The sequence below is a fragment of the Coturnix japonica genome, chromosome 1 (assembly GCF_054131305.1).
Source record: "Coturnix japonica strain WE chromosome 1, WE-NBRP24, whole genome shotgun sequence".
NCBI lineage: Eukaryota > Metazoa > Chordata > Aves > Galliformes > Phasianidae > Coturnix > Coturnix japonica.
In genome coordinates, this window is record NC_140663.1 from 21,772,485 (window position 1) to 21,788,189 (window position 15,705).

The following is a 15,705-nucleotide window of genomic DNA, read 5'->3' on the forward strand; positions in this document are numbered from 1 at the left end:
CGTTGTTATCTGGACCGATCTTTGTGGCTGACTGTGCCAGCAGTGCGCGGGGCTGCCACAGATGGACGCAGACACGCAGATCTGTCAGGCGCTGTGTGAGGGCTCAGGCTCCGTCCCTGCCCGCGGGCGGCGGCCGGGCCCGGCGGGGCCGCAGCTGAGCGGGGCGGGAGCGGCTGATCGCTGCCATATGGGAGCGCCGGGGAGCGCCCCGTGCCGGGTGCCCGCTGCCGCCTGCAGGAGGTCGGGGTCGGCCCGGCGATGGTGCGCGGGGTCATTGGGAAGCAGCCGTCCCTCGGAACCGCATCCTAATGAGAGGTGTTACCTCCTCCTCTCCCCAGCGTCTCTTGACATCATTTCATCCATCAGAGTTTCAGAGAAGAAAAAAAAAAAAAAAAAAAGGAAAAAAAAGCGAAAAGCAGAACCCACCCAGTCAGCGCGCAGCCCACGCCGCCCCTCAGCGCTGCTGCGGCCGCGGGGAAGGGCCGGAGCGGGGCAGGGATGCGGGAGGGGCGCGGGGCGGCGCGGGGCGCAGCCGGAGGGGCGCGAAGCGGGGCCCGGAGCGCCCCCGTTGCGGGGGGGCGGCGGTAGAGCCCCGCGGAGCGAAGGACCGGACGGCGCCGTCCCATGGGATGTCCGCTGCCCCACCAGAGTGCCCCGATGCGGAGCGCCGCGCCCCCGCCATGGCCTCGCTCCTCGGGATCTGCTGCTGGGCTCTTCCCCTCGTGCTGCTCTGGGCGACCCCGCCGGTCGCTTCATCGTGGTGGTAAGTGCGGGCGGCCCCGCGTGCTTGCGGGGATGGAGCGGTCGGGCTCAGCGCACCGGGCAATGCCCCACGCGTGGAGCCTCCGCGGGGACCCGGGCGGGACGGGACGGGACGGGACGGGACGGGCAGCGCTGGGCGAGCCCCGAGCGGCGGATCCCGACCCGGGACCCGGCACCGAGCGCGTCCCCGCCTCTGGAACCGCCCGTGTCCGCTCCGTGTCCGCACGGCGCTGCCGCCGGGGTGGCCGGCTGCGTTTAGTGGTGCCGCTAAACGTCACTGTTGGAAGTCGCGGCTTATGGATTTAGCGATAGTGCGACATAATGAAAATCCGCGGAAAGGCCGTTTTCCTGCGTTTGGTCCCTTCAGAAGACACCTATCGCGGGTTGGGTTTGATAAAAGGCGCTTTCGGAGCATTGCAGGACTTAATCGGGAACATCTGGGTGCAGATGATGTCATTTAATTTCTGTCCGGGCTGTTCTTTAAGTCTGACCTCCTGAAGTTATTCGACAAACGCAGCCCGAGAGCTTTTCAAAGATTTTCTCCCCAAAAACTGGGTGCGGAGCCGAGGTCGGAGCCGGGGGGAGCGGAGCGGAGCGGCCCTTCCCAAATGCGGCCCCTCCCCGGCGCTGTGCCCCGCGGTCCCTTCCCCACCCCTTCCCCATCCCTCCCGATGTCCCCATACACGCGGGGCTCCGGCCGGGTGCTCCCGTCGCTGCCCCTCCCGTTGCCACCCGCAGGTACATGGGGGCCGTGGGCTCGTCGCGGGTGATGTGCGACAACGTGCCGGGGCTGGTGAGCCGGCAGCGGCAGCTGTGCCGGCGGCATCCCGAGGCCATGATGTCCATCGGGCGCGGAGTGGCCGCCTGGACGGCCGAATGCCAGCACCAGTTCCGGAGGCACCGCTGGGATTGCAGCGCCCTGGAGCGGGGGCAGCGCCTCCTCGGCCGCGTCCTGCAGCGCAGTGAGTGCGGGACGGGGCGGGTACACATCGCTGCGGGGATGGGGGCCGTGATGGGAGGGGGCACGGGAGGGTGGCACAGGTGAAGCATCCAAGTGCTGCCGGGGCATAAATACTAGGCGTTAATTCCGTCGTTATTCTGTCTGTTCTAAGGATGAAAGTGCCCATCTGCCCACAGTGTGGAAGTGTAGATAACACCGCGGACTCTTTGGGTTCGCACTGTGATAACGCTACCTGCGGGGCAGGTGCGGCTCATTGATACCAGACCCAGCCACCACGGGAAAAGGTTCTGCTCACTCCTTTCGTGTGAAACTCAGACCTTGTGTAAGTAGGTCTGAAAACAGCCGCTTACCATAGGGTTGTATCAACACAACCCAACTCCGTGCTGTAAATTACTACATCGTTAAACAAACTCGAGCAATTATTGCCTTGGAATGGGCACTGAGGAGCAGGAATAGTCTAGAAAAACAGCTGGTCCTTGGTGTAACCAAGTTCTGACTCTGAGGAAGCGCCTCTGTGTAGTTCCAGCCCAGTTTAACCTGTAGCTCAGCACACAGTCAGGCCATGAACTAGGCCAGCTGCTCACACCAAGTGCCGCAACCATATATAAGGCCTGCTTCTTATTGCAGGCAGCCGGGAGTCCGCGTTCGTCCACGCCATCTCCTCTGCTGGCGTTGTGTTCGCTATCACCAGGGCGTGCAGCCAGGGAGAGCTGAAGTCCTGCTCCTGTGACCCTGAGAAGAAGGGCTCTGCCAAGGACAGCAAGGGCCGCTTCGACTGGGGCGGCTGCAGCGACAACATCGACTATGGCGTTAAGTTTGCCAGGGCCTTCGTGGATGCCAAGGAGAGGAAAGGGAAGGACGCCAGGGCGCTGATGAACCTCCACAACAACCGAGCAGGAAGGAAGGTGGGTGTCATGGCCGTGCTCGCGAGGTGGGGAGGGGCTGGCTCTCACAGCAGCTTCAAATCAGGGAAAGCATGGGGGGAATGGGAGGTAAGGTGCCATTTTATCTGCCCTGAGGTCTGAGGGTGGTGGGGTTCCCAGTGCACCACATGCTACTGCTCCTCAGTGCCCCTCCGAGTCCATCCAGCAATCCCTTGTGTAGGAGCTGAGTGCAGGTGCGGCCCTTGCAGAGTCAGGTGGATGGAGGTTTTGTTTTGAGTTTCATCCTCATGTATGGAGAAGTTCTACTCCTTTTGGTTAATGAAAAATAGAAGTGCCTACAGGAGGCTGAAGATCAGGCTGGGCTATTAGGGAGCAAATTCAAAACTGTCTTGGAGGAAAACCAGCGTCAACCGTTCCTCTGTGTGTTTAGTAAACTGAAACAGAATAAGCAGAGAGAAAATGCAACCACTTCACTTTTTAGAACACAGGAGTCATACTACATTTAATTCCAAAAGACGCTGGCCTTGACTGCTCTCAACAGAGGAAGTTTTCAGCTGGCTGTTGCAGGTGGCAGGAGTGGTTGCAGGCACGATGGCTACTGCTGGTGCAAGGGCTGCGGAATGTATGCTCTGGTACCTGGGGTAGAGGCAATAAGTTGTGAGAGTAGAGCATGTCATTGGAGCGTACTTTTTCATTGCTCAGAATGTGCTCAAAATTCACTACACCCTTAACATCTGGAATAACACAGAAAGATATTTCATAGCGCTACACCAACCACTTCTGGCATGAAGAGACTCCTTGCTTCTTGTCTTCTGATTTCCTTAGCACATATATTCTTTAGCACATTTACTCAGGGATATGATTTAGTGTAGGGTTTTTAGAGTTAGGGTTCTTGTTAGGCTGTAGTTGGACTTGATGATCTTCAAGGTCTTTTCCAACCTGGGTAATTCTATGATTCTATGATTCATATTCAGCTGGAAGTAAATTGCTCACATCCTCACCTTTTTTTTGTATTAAAAAGTTCCCTTCATATACTGTGAAATTGTTTCATATTAACTAGCTCTTACTAGAAAGAAAAGATCAAGTGTTCATTAATTAATTGTACTGGAAGCAGATGGTTTTCCTAATAGATTTTTCTCCTGCAACATCTCTATTTCATCTGTTTTCTAGCAGCAGGTATAACTAATGTGTAACACCACCAGCTTGATAGGCACAGTTATGGTATGCCTAGTGGGGAACAAAGAAAGCTAATATGGCTCTGTGTATGGCACTGTCCAAAACAGGCTGCCATCTACAACACAAGGAAACACTTCATAGGGAGAAAAGGAGACTGCCTGGATCTTACTAATTCAGAAATACTCTGAAAAGTATTCACGGTAATCTTGTAGGAATCACGCATATTGCTTTGCATTGTATCAGTACAGGGACACCACCAACAAAGTAACGTTGAATCCTGATGTGCTTCTTTAGGTGTTGGCGGCCTCAGTCCACCAGGTTCCTTAAAGAACAACAGTAGTTCCTCAGATGATTAAAACCAAGCACACACTTAGATCCCTGTCTGAGCAGAATCCCAGCCCTACTTGTTCTTTGAAGCAGCCACACAGATTAGAAAGAAAGTTAAGCCTACTTCGCCTGTGTGACACATCCTCACTTTATTACCGGGCACCTGAATGGAAAGTGCTGCCCTGCTGCACCTCAGTCTCACCTTTGATCTTGTGCTTGTTCCATCTGCTGTCTTCCTCCCATGACGCCGTTCCTCTAATGTGTTCATGAAATACGGACCCTTAAGGCATAACACAGATCAAATACCTTTATCTTCAGAATTAATTTATGTATTGTATATGAACCCATCTGATGTTCCCTAACGTCATGCAGAAAGCTTCTAGGTCTGAGATGAAGCTGAAAAGACATCAGTGCTGCCCAGACATTTAATTAACGATGGTGATCTCTCCAGTGCAAACTAATTAAGACCTCACTCTGTAATGTTTGCGCAAAGGTTTGTAGGCATTTTAGAAACACCATTTCTAAACTGTGTTAAAGCCACTGCCCAGGTGTGATGCCTCAGAGTCTCTGCAAAATCACTCAATATGAAATGCTTATGAATTCCCAGGCAGCATTTAAAACACGACCTACTTCTGTGTAGGGATCCAGACCTTGTTCCTGAGAGCTCTTGGAGGGAGTTAGACAGTTCTGTTAGATTTTTCACAGTAAATTTGAACCCGATTGCATTAAAATGATCATTAACAACAAAGCATAAAGATGTCACAGTATTCTCAGTTCTTTTATCTATATACAAAAAAATATTCACATCCAAGAGCATCTCAGTGAAGCCCAGGCAGGGACATGCAGTGTGACAGTGTTTCAGCTTGAGCGATGGTGACATGGAGCACCCGCACCTATTGGGGCTGAGCAGTTGTGTCCCTTACTCAGCGATTTCCCATTGCTGGAGCCGTATCTGGCACTATTGTGCGCTCCAGATCTTTGGGATGACTGACAGGAGGGGGAAGATGGTGTGGTTGAAACAAGCAAGCAGAGCAGCCCAGCCCTGTCGGATGACTTGGTGCTACCAGTGGGTGTCACTACAGACCGTGGTTTCAAGGCCCATGGCAAGCCTGGCATGACAGGATCAATGGAAAGGGATTGAGAAGCTTCTATTACAGTTTGTTTTACCTGTGTATATTTTGCTGCGTTTCTAAACAGGCCGTGAAGCGGTTTTTGAAACAGGAGTGCAAATGTCACGGTGTGAGTGGATCATGCACTCTAAGGACCTGTTGGCTGGCCATGGCAGACTTTAGGAAAACAGGAGATTATCTGTGGAAGAAATACAATGGAGCGATTCAGGTGGTCATGAATCAAGATGGCACGGGTTTCACTGTGGCTAATAAGAGATTTAAGAAGCCAACTAAGAATGACCTGGTATACTTTGAAAGCTCTCCAGACTACTGTATCAGGGACAGGGATGTAGGTAAGCCTCTATCATTACACATGAATGGTTTTGTTACAGACCTTTGTACTTTGCAGGTCAAAAAATATCATTATTATTGAGTGTGTATATATATAAATCCATGCGTACAACCGGCAGGAAACAGGAAGGAAGATGTTCTGGAAGAACGGCTCTGTACAAGATCCATAGCTCCTCAATGTCTCTGGATGTGCGATAGCCAGTTGTTCTGGTGTAATTCAGCAGTTTCCTCCAGGTGCTGAGAAGTCCTCGAGACTCTGCAGAGCAAAGGTTGTCATTAGGACAAGTTGGAGCTGTGCTCTGGAGGCTGACCCAGACCATACAGCCTCCAGAGCCACCCCGTGTCTCTGCAGCAGAGTCAAGTCCCGTGGTGTCCCCATGGTGCCTCCTCCAGTTTACACCGCTTCTTTTCCATGTTGTTATACCGCTGCTGTACACTCCCAAGAGTTGGGTGGCCTTCACTTGCTCCTTCCCCACGGCTCCTTGCTGCAGACACACCTCTCCCGCAGGCAGGAGGCCAGCGGCTCTGTGCACTGCTCGCACCAGCCTCTGTTGCAGTGCAGGTTGCTGAGGTCGTGCAGGTGGCTGAAGGGGTGCAATTTGGTGGGGCACAACACGCTGCACTGGGTCTCGCTGTGGTTATTTCTTTCTATGAGTCGGCGTTGGCTCGGTCTGTAGCAGCTATCACATTTTCTGTAGAGTCATATCAGCCCCGGTGGGAAGAGGTGGAGTTGCAGGGCTGCTGTTAGCGCTGCAGTGTTCTGCTTTCAGAGGTTTCCGTGGACACTCAGCAATGTTACAGGGTTTGAGGCACTGCTGAGCGGTGCTAATCGTGCCATCAGCTCCTGACCACTGCACAGTGTTTCCTGATGTGGCAATTAACAACAAGCAACTAAAAAACAGAAATGTGGAGAAGAAAGCCAGACTGAGTAACGTATGAACGATGCTGTGGAACTGATTAATATGTTGTATAACGTACCAGAGAGCACCCGCTATGACACATCCATAGGAGTATCTGGATAGCAATGCAGCTTAGGTCTTTTTGGCATCGCTGTGTATTTACAATCCAAGTTTACTTGGAATAAGCATTGCAAAACAACTGTACTTAAATAAGAACAATATGTGAAATCCTGCTCATGTACTATTGACTTCAGCAAACCCGGAATTGCATCCAGTGCGCTTATATTGTGCACTGATCCTGATTAGTTAAGTAGTCAATGTATCTTTAAAAGTTATTTATGGTTTTTGCGGATGGTGCTCATTACCTGCACAAGAGCATGTTGTTCCTTGGGTAGTGACCAGCATCACAAGGTCTAATCGTTCAAGTGAACGAATGGACACGTTGTGGCGTTGTGCAGAGGTTAGGATTTATCCAGAACTTTATTTCTTTGCAGACCAGGTTGTATTTGATACTCACTGCTTAAATCTGCTTGTTTCATTGTAAAGTCTGTGATTTCTTTCCCTCTAGATGGAGAGCCAGTACACAGCCCACTTTTATATCAGGAAGCCATGTAACAGCCTTTGCAGTGAGCCTAATCCAGTGCAGTCAGCTGCTGGTCGAGGATGCTGGGCGTGTGCTGCAGCACTGCTCCCTGCTCCCCACCCGGAGCCTGGCATACGCTCCCGCCCCTCCTCAGATAACACTCCTGTTGGGCTGTTTCTGTGCCGTGCAGAAGCCTGAAGATATGGCTGTTGGGAAGAGTACGGTTTTGGAAAGCTGCATTAAGCCTTCAGAGGGAACAGGAACAGTGCTGTGGGATTGCCTGCTACTCTCATGGAGCAAGGAAAGATAAATACAAGCTGATCCGAGTTCAGCAGTGATAACATCAGCAGCTGAGCAGCATTTTTTCTTGATTAGTTTTATTTTGCCCTGCTGAGCACTCCAGAGCATTAGCCCTGCTAGATGATTGGAGGTGAAATGAAATGAGATTATGGAAGTCTGAGTTTGGAAATATGCGGACAGCACCTCAGCGTCAGCTAAGTATGATACCGTGGTACTCATTGTGCCCTTGAATATAGCTCTGCCTCTGGGGAATTCCGGCAGTGTAATGCTTCAGAAAAGCTGTGTACCTGGAGATTGATTAGAACCGGGGCTGAGGGAAGGATTCCCAGAGCACGTTTCGTGAAGCATCACAACTCAACAGCTTCACACACTGTGAAATGACAGAGCCAGTATTCTCTGTGGCTTGGGTGTGTTAACACACAAACCCCAGTAAATGAAAGGTGCTCCAGAGTTGTATCATCAGTGATCCATCCAAAAATCCCCATGTCTCACCTCCTCCTGTTGGAGCTTGCAGCTTTGGCTGTTTGCTGGTGGCAGGCAGCCATTGAGGGTGCTGTCACTGCATACACCCCGCAGTCTGTCTGGGGGAGGCACTGGAACATATATACATGATTCACCCCTACAAAGGGAAAAATGTTGAGTTATTATTTCTTTCCTAGAAGGAGAAGAGGAGTCATTGCTTTCAGGAGGGAGATAATTTGTGGAAACCACTAATAGCAGCTCACTTCATAGCAGGAGAACATAATAAGCCAACCACCTCTATCTAGCATTAAGATTTCAAGGCTTTTAGAAAAGGACCGAAGGAAGATTGGCAGAATTGTTCAGAATCCACTTGATTCTGGTTGTGTGGAAGCCAAAACAATTTTTGCCCGTCTATATATTTTTTAATCATAATCCACTAGAAGCACAGGTTGGACATCCCAGAGGGCTTTTGAAGACCTTATGTTGAACTTTCATATTTTGACACACTTAGCATGGGCTTCCTTTATATTAACATAAACTGCCAGCTGCCAAACTCAATAAAAGCATCCCCAGGACTGTACAGGGTGAGGCTTGTCAGGGAGGATAATGCTGTAAAAGGAAATAGAGGGAGGGTTAGGCCGATGGCAGTCTGGGTGCAGTGTGTACTGGCTTTCCTCTAATGCGTAGCTTCACCTCAGAAGTGCTCTAAAGCCTTCTTTGTCTGGCTTGACTTTTTGCATATGTTTGGGTAGCTCTAAGGCATCGGCCATGTGGAGGTGGCGGTGGGGCGAAGGGACAGGTCGTGTTCATGTGCAGGTGGTCTCAGGCAGCTCCTCAGGACCTGCTGAAAACCTGTGTGAGATCCCTCAGGCTGCTCTGGGCTGCCAGCAGGTTTCTCCTGACACTCATTTGGTCACATTCTGGTGCTATCAAAGCCAGCACTGCTGCCTCTGCTTGCACATGGGGTGGAGGTGGGCTGGAAGGCTGGTGGCAATGTTGTGTGTCTCCAGCAAACAGCTGTGTCTGAGGACTCCTTCACAGGGTGACTTTCCTGTCATTTTTTCCCCTTATTGCTCCACATGAGCCATTTGCTGTATTTCTGAGAGGAATGAGGAAGGCCAAGTTTGAAGTGAAAGAGAAAGATGAAATTAAATTGTGGCCTGGAAAGTATTGGCACTGGGCAAGATGTGTTAGCACTTCAAGTATGTAACCCATGGAGGGAAACCAATGCTGATCTATGTTAGACACTTTTCACTAAGGTTAGCCCTATGCAGTCAGTCCCTGTGTGACTACTTGGCCTGCATCTCCCAATTTACGCACTGAGAACATATGAGGCAAAGTCCCAGCCCATGGGGTTGATGCTGAGCTCGCAATGACTTCAGTCAGAGCAAGGGCCAGCCCTGAGGGCTGGGGAGATGCCAGAAAACTTGGGATCCTCATGAGAGACTGAGGAGATGCCAGCAAACTTGGGATCCTCCTGGGCCCATAGGCCCAGGACAGCGGGCAATAGCTGTAGAAAGAGAAGTCAGACATGTGCTCACTGTCAGCTTGCTCTGAATGAGCTGATTTATGTCAGCACATTTCTGTCTCTCCATTGCTGCTGTGCTCCATCCCAGCTCTCACAGAGATGGCTGTTTTCTGCCCACCCCCCCAGGCCCTCTCATCCTTGCCAGGTGTGTAGGGTCCACCTGAATCTCACATTGTAGAGAAATAACGTTACTGTAGTTCTTTAGGAATGAGGAAAAGATAGTTCTCAGCTTTCCACGCCTGCTCATGACAATGACTGTGCACAGCACGAAGAAAGGAAGGGTTTGATGTGCAGGCCATAGAGCTGGCAGTGCTCAGGGCCGTGGGTATGTTGGCATGTATGAGGCTGTGCGTTGGCATGGCAATTCTGAACTCAAACTAAAAACAAAGAGGTTACATTAAAACTTCCTGCAAGTTAGAACAGCTTCCTGCCTCTCACGCGGTTCAGAGGTGAGCAGTAAGTAGCAGGGTGAGACCTGAAAATTCCACCTTCTTTTGTTTAGTTTCCTCTGTTGTCCTCTTCACCTGAGTGCCTGAGCACCACCAAGGATGCAGTGATGTGCGTGACTGCTGTCAGCTATTGCTCATTTTCTGCCTCATGAAGGGAGTGTCTCTTATGTGTGATTATGTTGTAGGTGAACTGAGCTTGGCGAGGGCAGGGCAAATTAAATTTGAGTGCTGGATATTGTCAGAGGGCTGAGATGTCTTTTGGTTCCCAGAGGGGGAGCCCTACGTGGGATGTGTGTGCCCTGGTTCCCCCAGTGCGGTTGGCGGGCAGAGCCACAGGAATACTGAAGAGACTCTCTGAACTCAGAAATGTTAGTTTTTCTCAGGAGCTAAGCTTCTATGTGCACTGTTTTGTCTTCTGCCACATTCTGTGGACAATCTGGTCTCCTCCCCTAGTAGCACAGTAGATGTTTGTTTTAAACTGTGGGTGACATCAGATGATACAGACATTTGACTATCTGTTAGGGAATGAAATCATTTTCTTGTTGAAGTCAGTACAAAACTCCCACTGAAATCAGTGGGAGTTTCCCATTCAGGTTCTCTGTGGCTGCTGTGCAGTTTCCCCAGACATCTGGAAACCAGAACTTCTGGGCTGGGAAATAACCTGTGTCTTGGCAGAGGAATGCTGCTCACCTTCCCGGGAAGGCTCCCGCACCTCATCACAGCCGTTCATATTGCATCACCTGACCTTATGCAGAGGTTGATGTCAGGCCTTCTTCCCATCGCAGAACACCAGGCAGTTTGAAACTAATCCAAATCGTGGTTATTATGGATTGTTGTCCTCTATGCGCTGCATCACACGGCCTGGGCACTCCAGGACTTTGTTACTGGGCCCCATCAATGTAGTACGCCCACATGTGGGGATGGCTGGGTGGCAGGAGCATGGGAGAATTCAAATCAAATTCCTAATGCAAACATCAATCACACTTGGCCTTTATGACTTTATTTTATCTGAATGGCGAATGCAGGACAAGGCCCTGCAAACACATATTCAATTAAAGGCGTTCTGCTCAGTCTGGGATATGATAGATGATCCCTTGGGCTGGTTTGGGCACAGATGTTCCAACTGTTTGCATTGCTTTGTGGATCAAGTTGGTTGTCTGAAAGTAGGGTTGGTTGGTTTCTGCCACCAGCTTGTTGTGTGACTACAAGCAGGTCACACAGCTCTGTGTCCTTGCAGGTCCTTGGCCATGTCCAATTCAGTGGTGTCAGGGCCTCTATGTGCAGAGCAATACCTGAAAGCAGGACCTGGGAAAGCAAGGGTTGGGATTTGCAGGTGGGGAACTTAAGGGAAAACAAGGTACTATCAGTCCTCGCCTGACCAGGCATGTTCTATGCCAAGAAGCAGCAGCAGCAGCAGCTCCTGCTTCCACAGATTTGAATTACTGCCTGCATGCGTTTTATTCCTTAGGAAGGCAGAATTTTCATGTACACCTGTGAAATAACATAGTAGTAACAAAACTGAGCAGATATGCTTTGTAGAATGTACCCAGTTAATTTAGTGATCATGGTCACTGAGTAGGGGGCTCCATTTTGGCCAAGAACAGACAAAAATAGCTATTATCTGGTCTAAAGACAGTGCCAGAGCAATGCTCATCTTACAGCAGCATCAGAAATTCATTGGTAATATTAATACCTAAGAAATTAGGTTAGACAAAGAGGTTTTCAGATGGAAAATGGTCTGCCAAGAGCTGTGGCGTAGATCAAGCAGGGTTCTCTGAGATAAGTTCCCATCAGCTGAGCACCAACTCCTGTGTGGCACAGCAGCCTCCAGGCGGGAATGCCTTGAGGTGAGTGCAGCCATTTTGTGCCATGTGGCTGTGACATTCCTGGAGTCAGGCAGAGCCCTGCAATATTTGGTCACTTGTGCTTCTCCTTTCTGAGGCTCATTTCCAGAAATCAGGTTGCCCAGAATGTGAGGCCGGTTTTGCCCTGATACAAGCATTTCTCATTTGACAAATAATCCGGAGTGATGTGATGTTATGTTGGAGGACCAAATGCATTGCACATCTTTGTATTTTCGTGCTGTCTGTCCTTCCTGGAGCCCACCCTGCCTTTTCACTGACCCCTGGCTCTCCCCTGCAGGCTCTCCAGGGACGGCCGGCCGGGTGTGCAACCAGACGTCCCGCGGCATGGACAGCTGTGAGGTGATGTGCTGCGGCCGCGGCTACGACACGTTGCGTGTCAGCAGGATGACCAAATGCGAGTGCAAATTCCACTGGTGCTGTGCAGTGCGCTGCCAGGACTGCCTGGAGGAGGTGGACATCCACACGTGCAAGGCGCCCAAGGCTGCGGGCTGGGCCTCCCGGACATGACACGTGGTGCTGCTCTGCACAGGGAATGCTTCTGAGGCCTTTGCTATATTTATGCCACTTTTGTCGTTCATTACACGGAAGCTGCCCAATAATCATGCAGAATTTGCAGCATTCGCTACACGTTTCCTCAGGACTGTGCTGTTGCACAATTTATGTGGACCAACGCTGTGCTGGAAGGAGCTGCCACCACTGGGCCTCTCATCCAACATGCCTCCCTCTACTCACTGTGAGCCACTACAACCATGGTGGGGCTCCAGGATGAGGCCTGTCCCACCAGGCCTCCTGCTGCCATAGCTGCGGCTTCCTCCAGAGGACATGGTGCCCTGGACCTGTGGGGCTGCTGGTCACTGGTCAGGGACCCCTCCATGGAAAGCTCTGAAGCCAGGATGATTCCACGGCTCTGCTGGAGCTGATTTTGTCCATCTACCCAACACGGAGCTGTGTGCACTGTGGGGCCCTCTGGGGCATGAGCTGTGCTGGGCAGGGACTGGCCCATAGCAATAAGGAGAGAACAGGAAATGCATTCAACTGCAACAGTCTCATCTGCTATTAAAGAGTGAAAGCAAATGCCTTAGGTGTACAATTGTCACAGTTTGCCTTGAGAGCTTGTTGAAGGTCATCAATATTAACTGCTGATCAAAGAAAAGAGATTTGTTTCTGGGCCCAATGATGTCTGGAAACAGGATGCTCAGCAACATAGGGATAGGGTTTCCCATTTGTCATTTACATAATAAACAGGAAAACATGCAGAAAGCCAGTGGAGAAGGCAATGCCTTATCTTAATAATTGGGTTTTGTTCTATGGAGTCTATCAGCTCTCACGTTGTTTTAAATGTAATAAACCTATTCAGTGTGCTCCAAGTGATACTTACAGTTCAGGTGCAGACTTCCTGGAGAGGCCTGCTCCAAATCCACACTGCACAGACCTGTAGCGGATGAGGAGGAACACGTTGGCTCTTGATGGTGGCAGTGGCAGACTGTCCAAACCCGTGTCCTGCCTGGCTCAGCACACGAAGCTAAGCGCAGCAGTGGCTACAAGTGACAGGGCCTTGGGGCTGTGGCCTCGCTGGAGAGCTGCTGGGAGCTGTTGTGGATGGAGATTGTGACTCTGGATACAAACCGAGTGCTGCTGAGAACAGCCCTGCCTGCGTGTCATCCACAATGCGAGTGTTACACACATACACGTGTGCAATGGGATATATGTACCCCAATGTACACTCTAAGGTCAGCGGTTACAATATCAGTCTCATTACTGAAAACTCTGGCTCTAGGTTGGACAAGCAAAATTTCACACCTGATTTTATTTAGAGGTCAGCTCTATGGAGAACTTCTGTTCAAATTTCACCACGAAATTGAATCTGCATGGAGTTCATAGCCTTACACTTAAAGAACCTAAAAGCAGTACAACGTTATCTGTGTGTGTACCGGGTGTTTGGAAAGATTCAGGGACCTTGTGAGCGATGTAAGAATTCAGCAGGTAATAATGCTGAAAGTATTTTGGTATTCTGGAAAAAGGGAGCCTCAGTTCTGCGAGGGAACTTGTCCTGGGACAAAAGTCCAATAAAAGAGGATTAAATCAGCCTCATCTGCTTCTTAACTTCACCCTTTGGTTCACAGGGTCGGTAAGGTTGGAAAGGACCCCTAAGATCCCCCAGTCTGACCGCCTGGTCCCAGCTGCCCAGCATTACCATTACAGCTCGAAAGATATGTGCCAGATAAAATCCATCGCTCCTTCCTGCTAAGGGAGGTGGATACTACAAATAGCAGAAATAATCATATATGATATTTTTAAGTTCCCTTAGTGTAAGGGGAGACTCTGATTGTTCATTCCAGGGAGTTAAGCATTCTCTTCTCTCAGTCTGTTACAGATAATGATCCATACACAGATAATTGTTCACATTGCCTCTTCCTCCAGCAACAGAGATTAGGAGGAAGTTTCTCACCCAGAGGATGGGTGACACACTGGAACAGGTTGCCCAAGGAGGTTGTGGATGCCCCATCCCTGCAGGCGTTCAAGGCCAGGCTTCATCTTTGTTCACCTGTGTTCTTACAGACAAACAAACCTATCTCAGTGCTTTAAACTGTGAGTTCTGAGTGCTTTCTCAATAACTGAGTTGTTCAGAAGGAGAGGTTTAAGTTCTGAAGCACACGTTTAAGCACACAAAGCACAACGTGAGCTTTGAAGAAGCAGCCAAAAGACAGCGATGCTGCAATACACAAAAGTTTATTTTTAAGTTTGTCTTTTCTGAAGGCAAAATATAATAGAACCTAACATCAATGGATTTTGTACAACGAAACAGTTTTTATATGAGAACAGACAATCCATGAAGAGTTTTTCAGTCTTAGAACTGCTTCCCTTTTTTATCATGCTTCCTTGCGGTCAACCTGAAGTTGGCACAGCAGATGTGGCAGTCAGTCGGCCGGGCGCTCCCTCAGATCCTCGTCAGCTGGTGCCACAGGCTGGAGGGCAGGATGCTTTCCACTTTCTCCATCACAAAATTTAAAGGGGCGAAGAGGGTGCTGAGAAACTGCAAAGAAAGCAGACACACATTCAGATCACAGGCCTGGAGACAATGCCCCTCAATACAAAGCTCTCCAACACGACAAGCTCTTGCCGTTTGCTTCTGTAAAGCCCTCTAAGCATGACCAACATTCCATAACTGAAGCACAAAGCCCTTCTGCCCAATTCTGAGCCTTGCGCATCTACAGATCTCTGGGTTTTGCAGCCAGGCAAGAGATGCCCATTTCCACAAAGCTCAAAGCGGTGAACTCCAAAAGTCCCCCCACATCTCACATCCCAGGGTCACGCTGAGGCCTGAAGCCACGGAAAATCCAACCTACTGAAGCACAAGAGAAAGGCTCCCCCATCACTGCAGAATTTGTCATGACCTGACAGAGACAAAATGCCTGTCTGCAGGTTTGAAATGGTTCTGTGAGGCACCATTAACTGGAATTTATCTCCATGTCCTCCTCCTACTGTGATACAGAGTCAGTAACATCAGAAGAAGTTTCAATGCGTGAACATCACGACAGACATGACAAAATCAAGTGAATGAGAACCACTTTAGCACAGGAAAAAAAATACTGCAAACTGCACCTGAGAACTGAAGTAGTCAAAGTGCTTCCCAAATTCCTGGCAATACATAATGACTGTGCCTTACATGAACTCTAATTCAACTGCACACATTACATACAGCTATTCTGGGGCTCTATGTGTGCGTGAGAGCATAAAGTAATATGCACCATTGACCCCCTTGTGACTGAGCACAGGCCAATGCCAGCTCGCAGCACAGAGTGACTGTGAAATACAGTAAATACCAGTTTGCAGTAGAATAAGCCTGGAGTGTGGTGATATTATTTCTGTGAAATGCTTTGGGGATTGGCCAGCATAAGAGAAAGAATGATTTCGACCTACTAAAACACTGTTTAGTGCTGTTTGTAATAAACCACATAGCAATGAGTACCAAGCATAATGAATGGGTACCTCAGTGCTCATAACCACAGCAATAGCCAACACGCCCATCTTTTAGTTAGTTAGAAGGC

General features: G+C 49.9%; 2 protein-coding genes across 7 annotated transcripts in view; one reads left to right on the top strand and one right to left on the bottom strand.

The window, feature by feature from the left end:
- Window positions 1-227: 227 nt before the first annotated feature.
- WNT2 (Wnt family member 2) lies at window positions 228-13,747 on the top strand. Of its 2 annotated transcripts, XM_015853576.3 has the most exons (5): window positions 228-763; window positions 1,501-1,724; window positions 2,351-2,628; window positions 5,308-5,572; window positions 11,934-13,747. In XM_015853576.3, exons 1-5 carry the CDS (start codon window positions 309-311, stop codon window positions 12,161-12,163), a joined length of 1,452 nt encoding a protein of 483 aa, XP_015709062.2. In that variant the 5' UTR covers window positions 228-308; the 3' UTR covers window positions 12,164-13,747. The 2 variants fall into 2 exon arrangements, with proteins under 2 accessions (XP_015709062.2, XP_085384794.1); XM_085528668.1 differs by lacking the exon at window positions 5,308-5,572.
- Window positions 13,748-14,370: 623 nt separating this feature from the next.
- ST7 (suppression of tumorigenicity 7) overlaps window positions 14,371-15,705 on the bottom strand; it is a 109,717-nt gene continuing 108,382 nt past the window's right edge. For all 5 annotated transcript variants that reach the window (XR_014939277.1, XR_014939270.1, XM_015853627.3 and 2 more), the window contains one exon: window positions 14,371-14,690. Coding sequence is in view for 3 of the 5 variants with exons in the window: in XM_015853627.3 (XP_015709113.1) it covers window positions 14,595-14,690 (96 nt within the window). In the remaining 2 variants the exon portion in view is untranslated. The remainder of the gene's footprint in view (window positions 14,691-15,705) is intronic.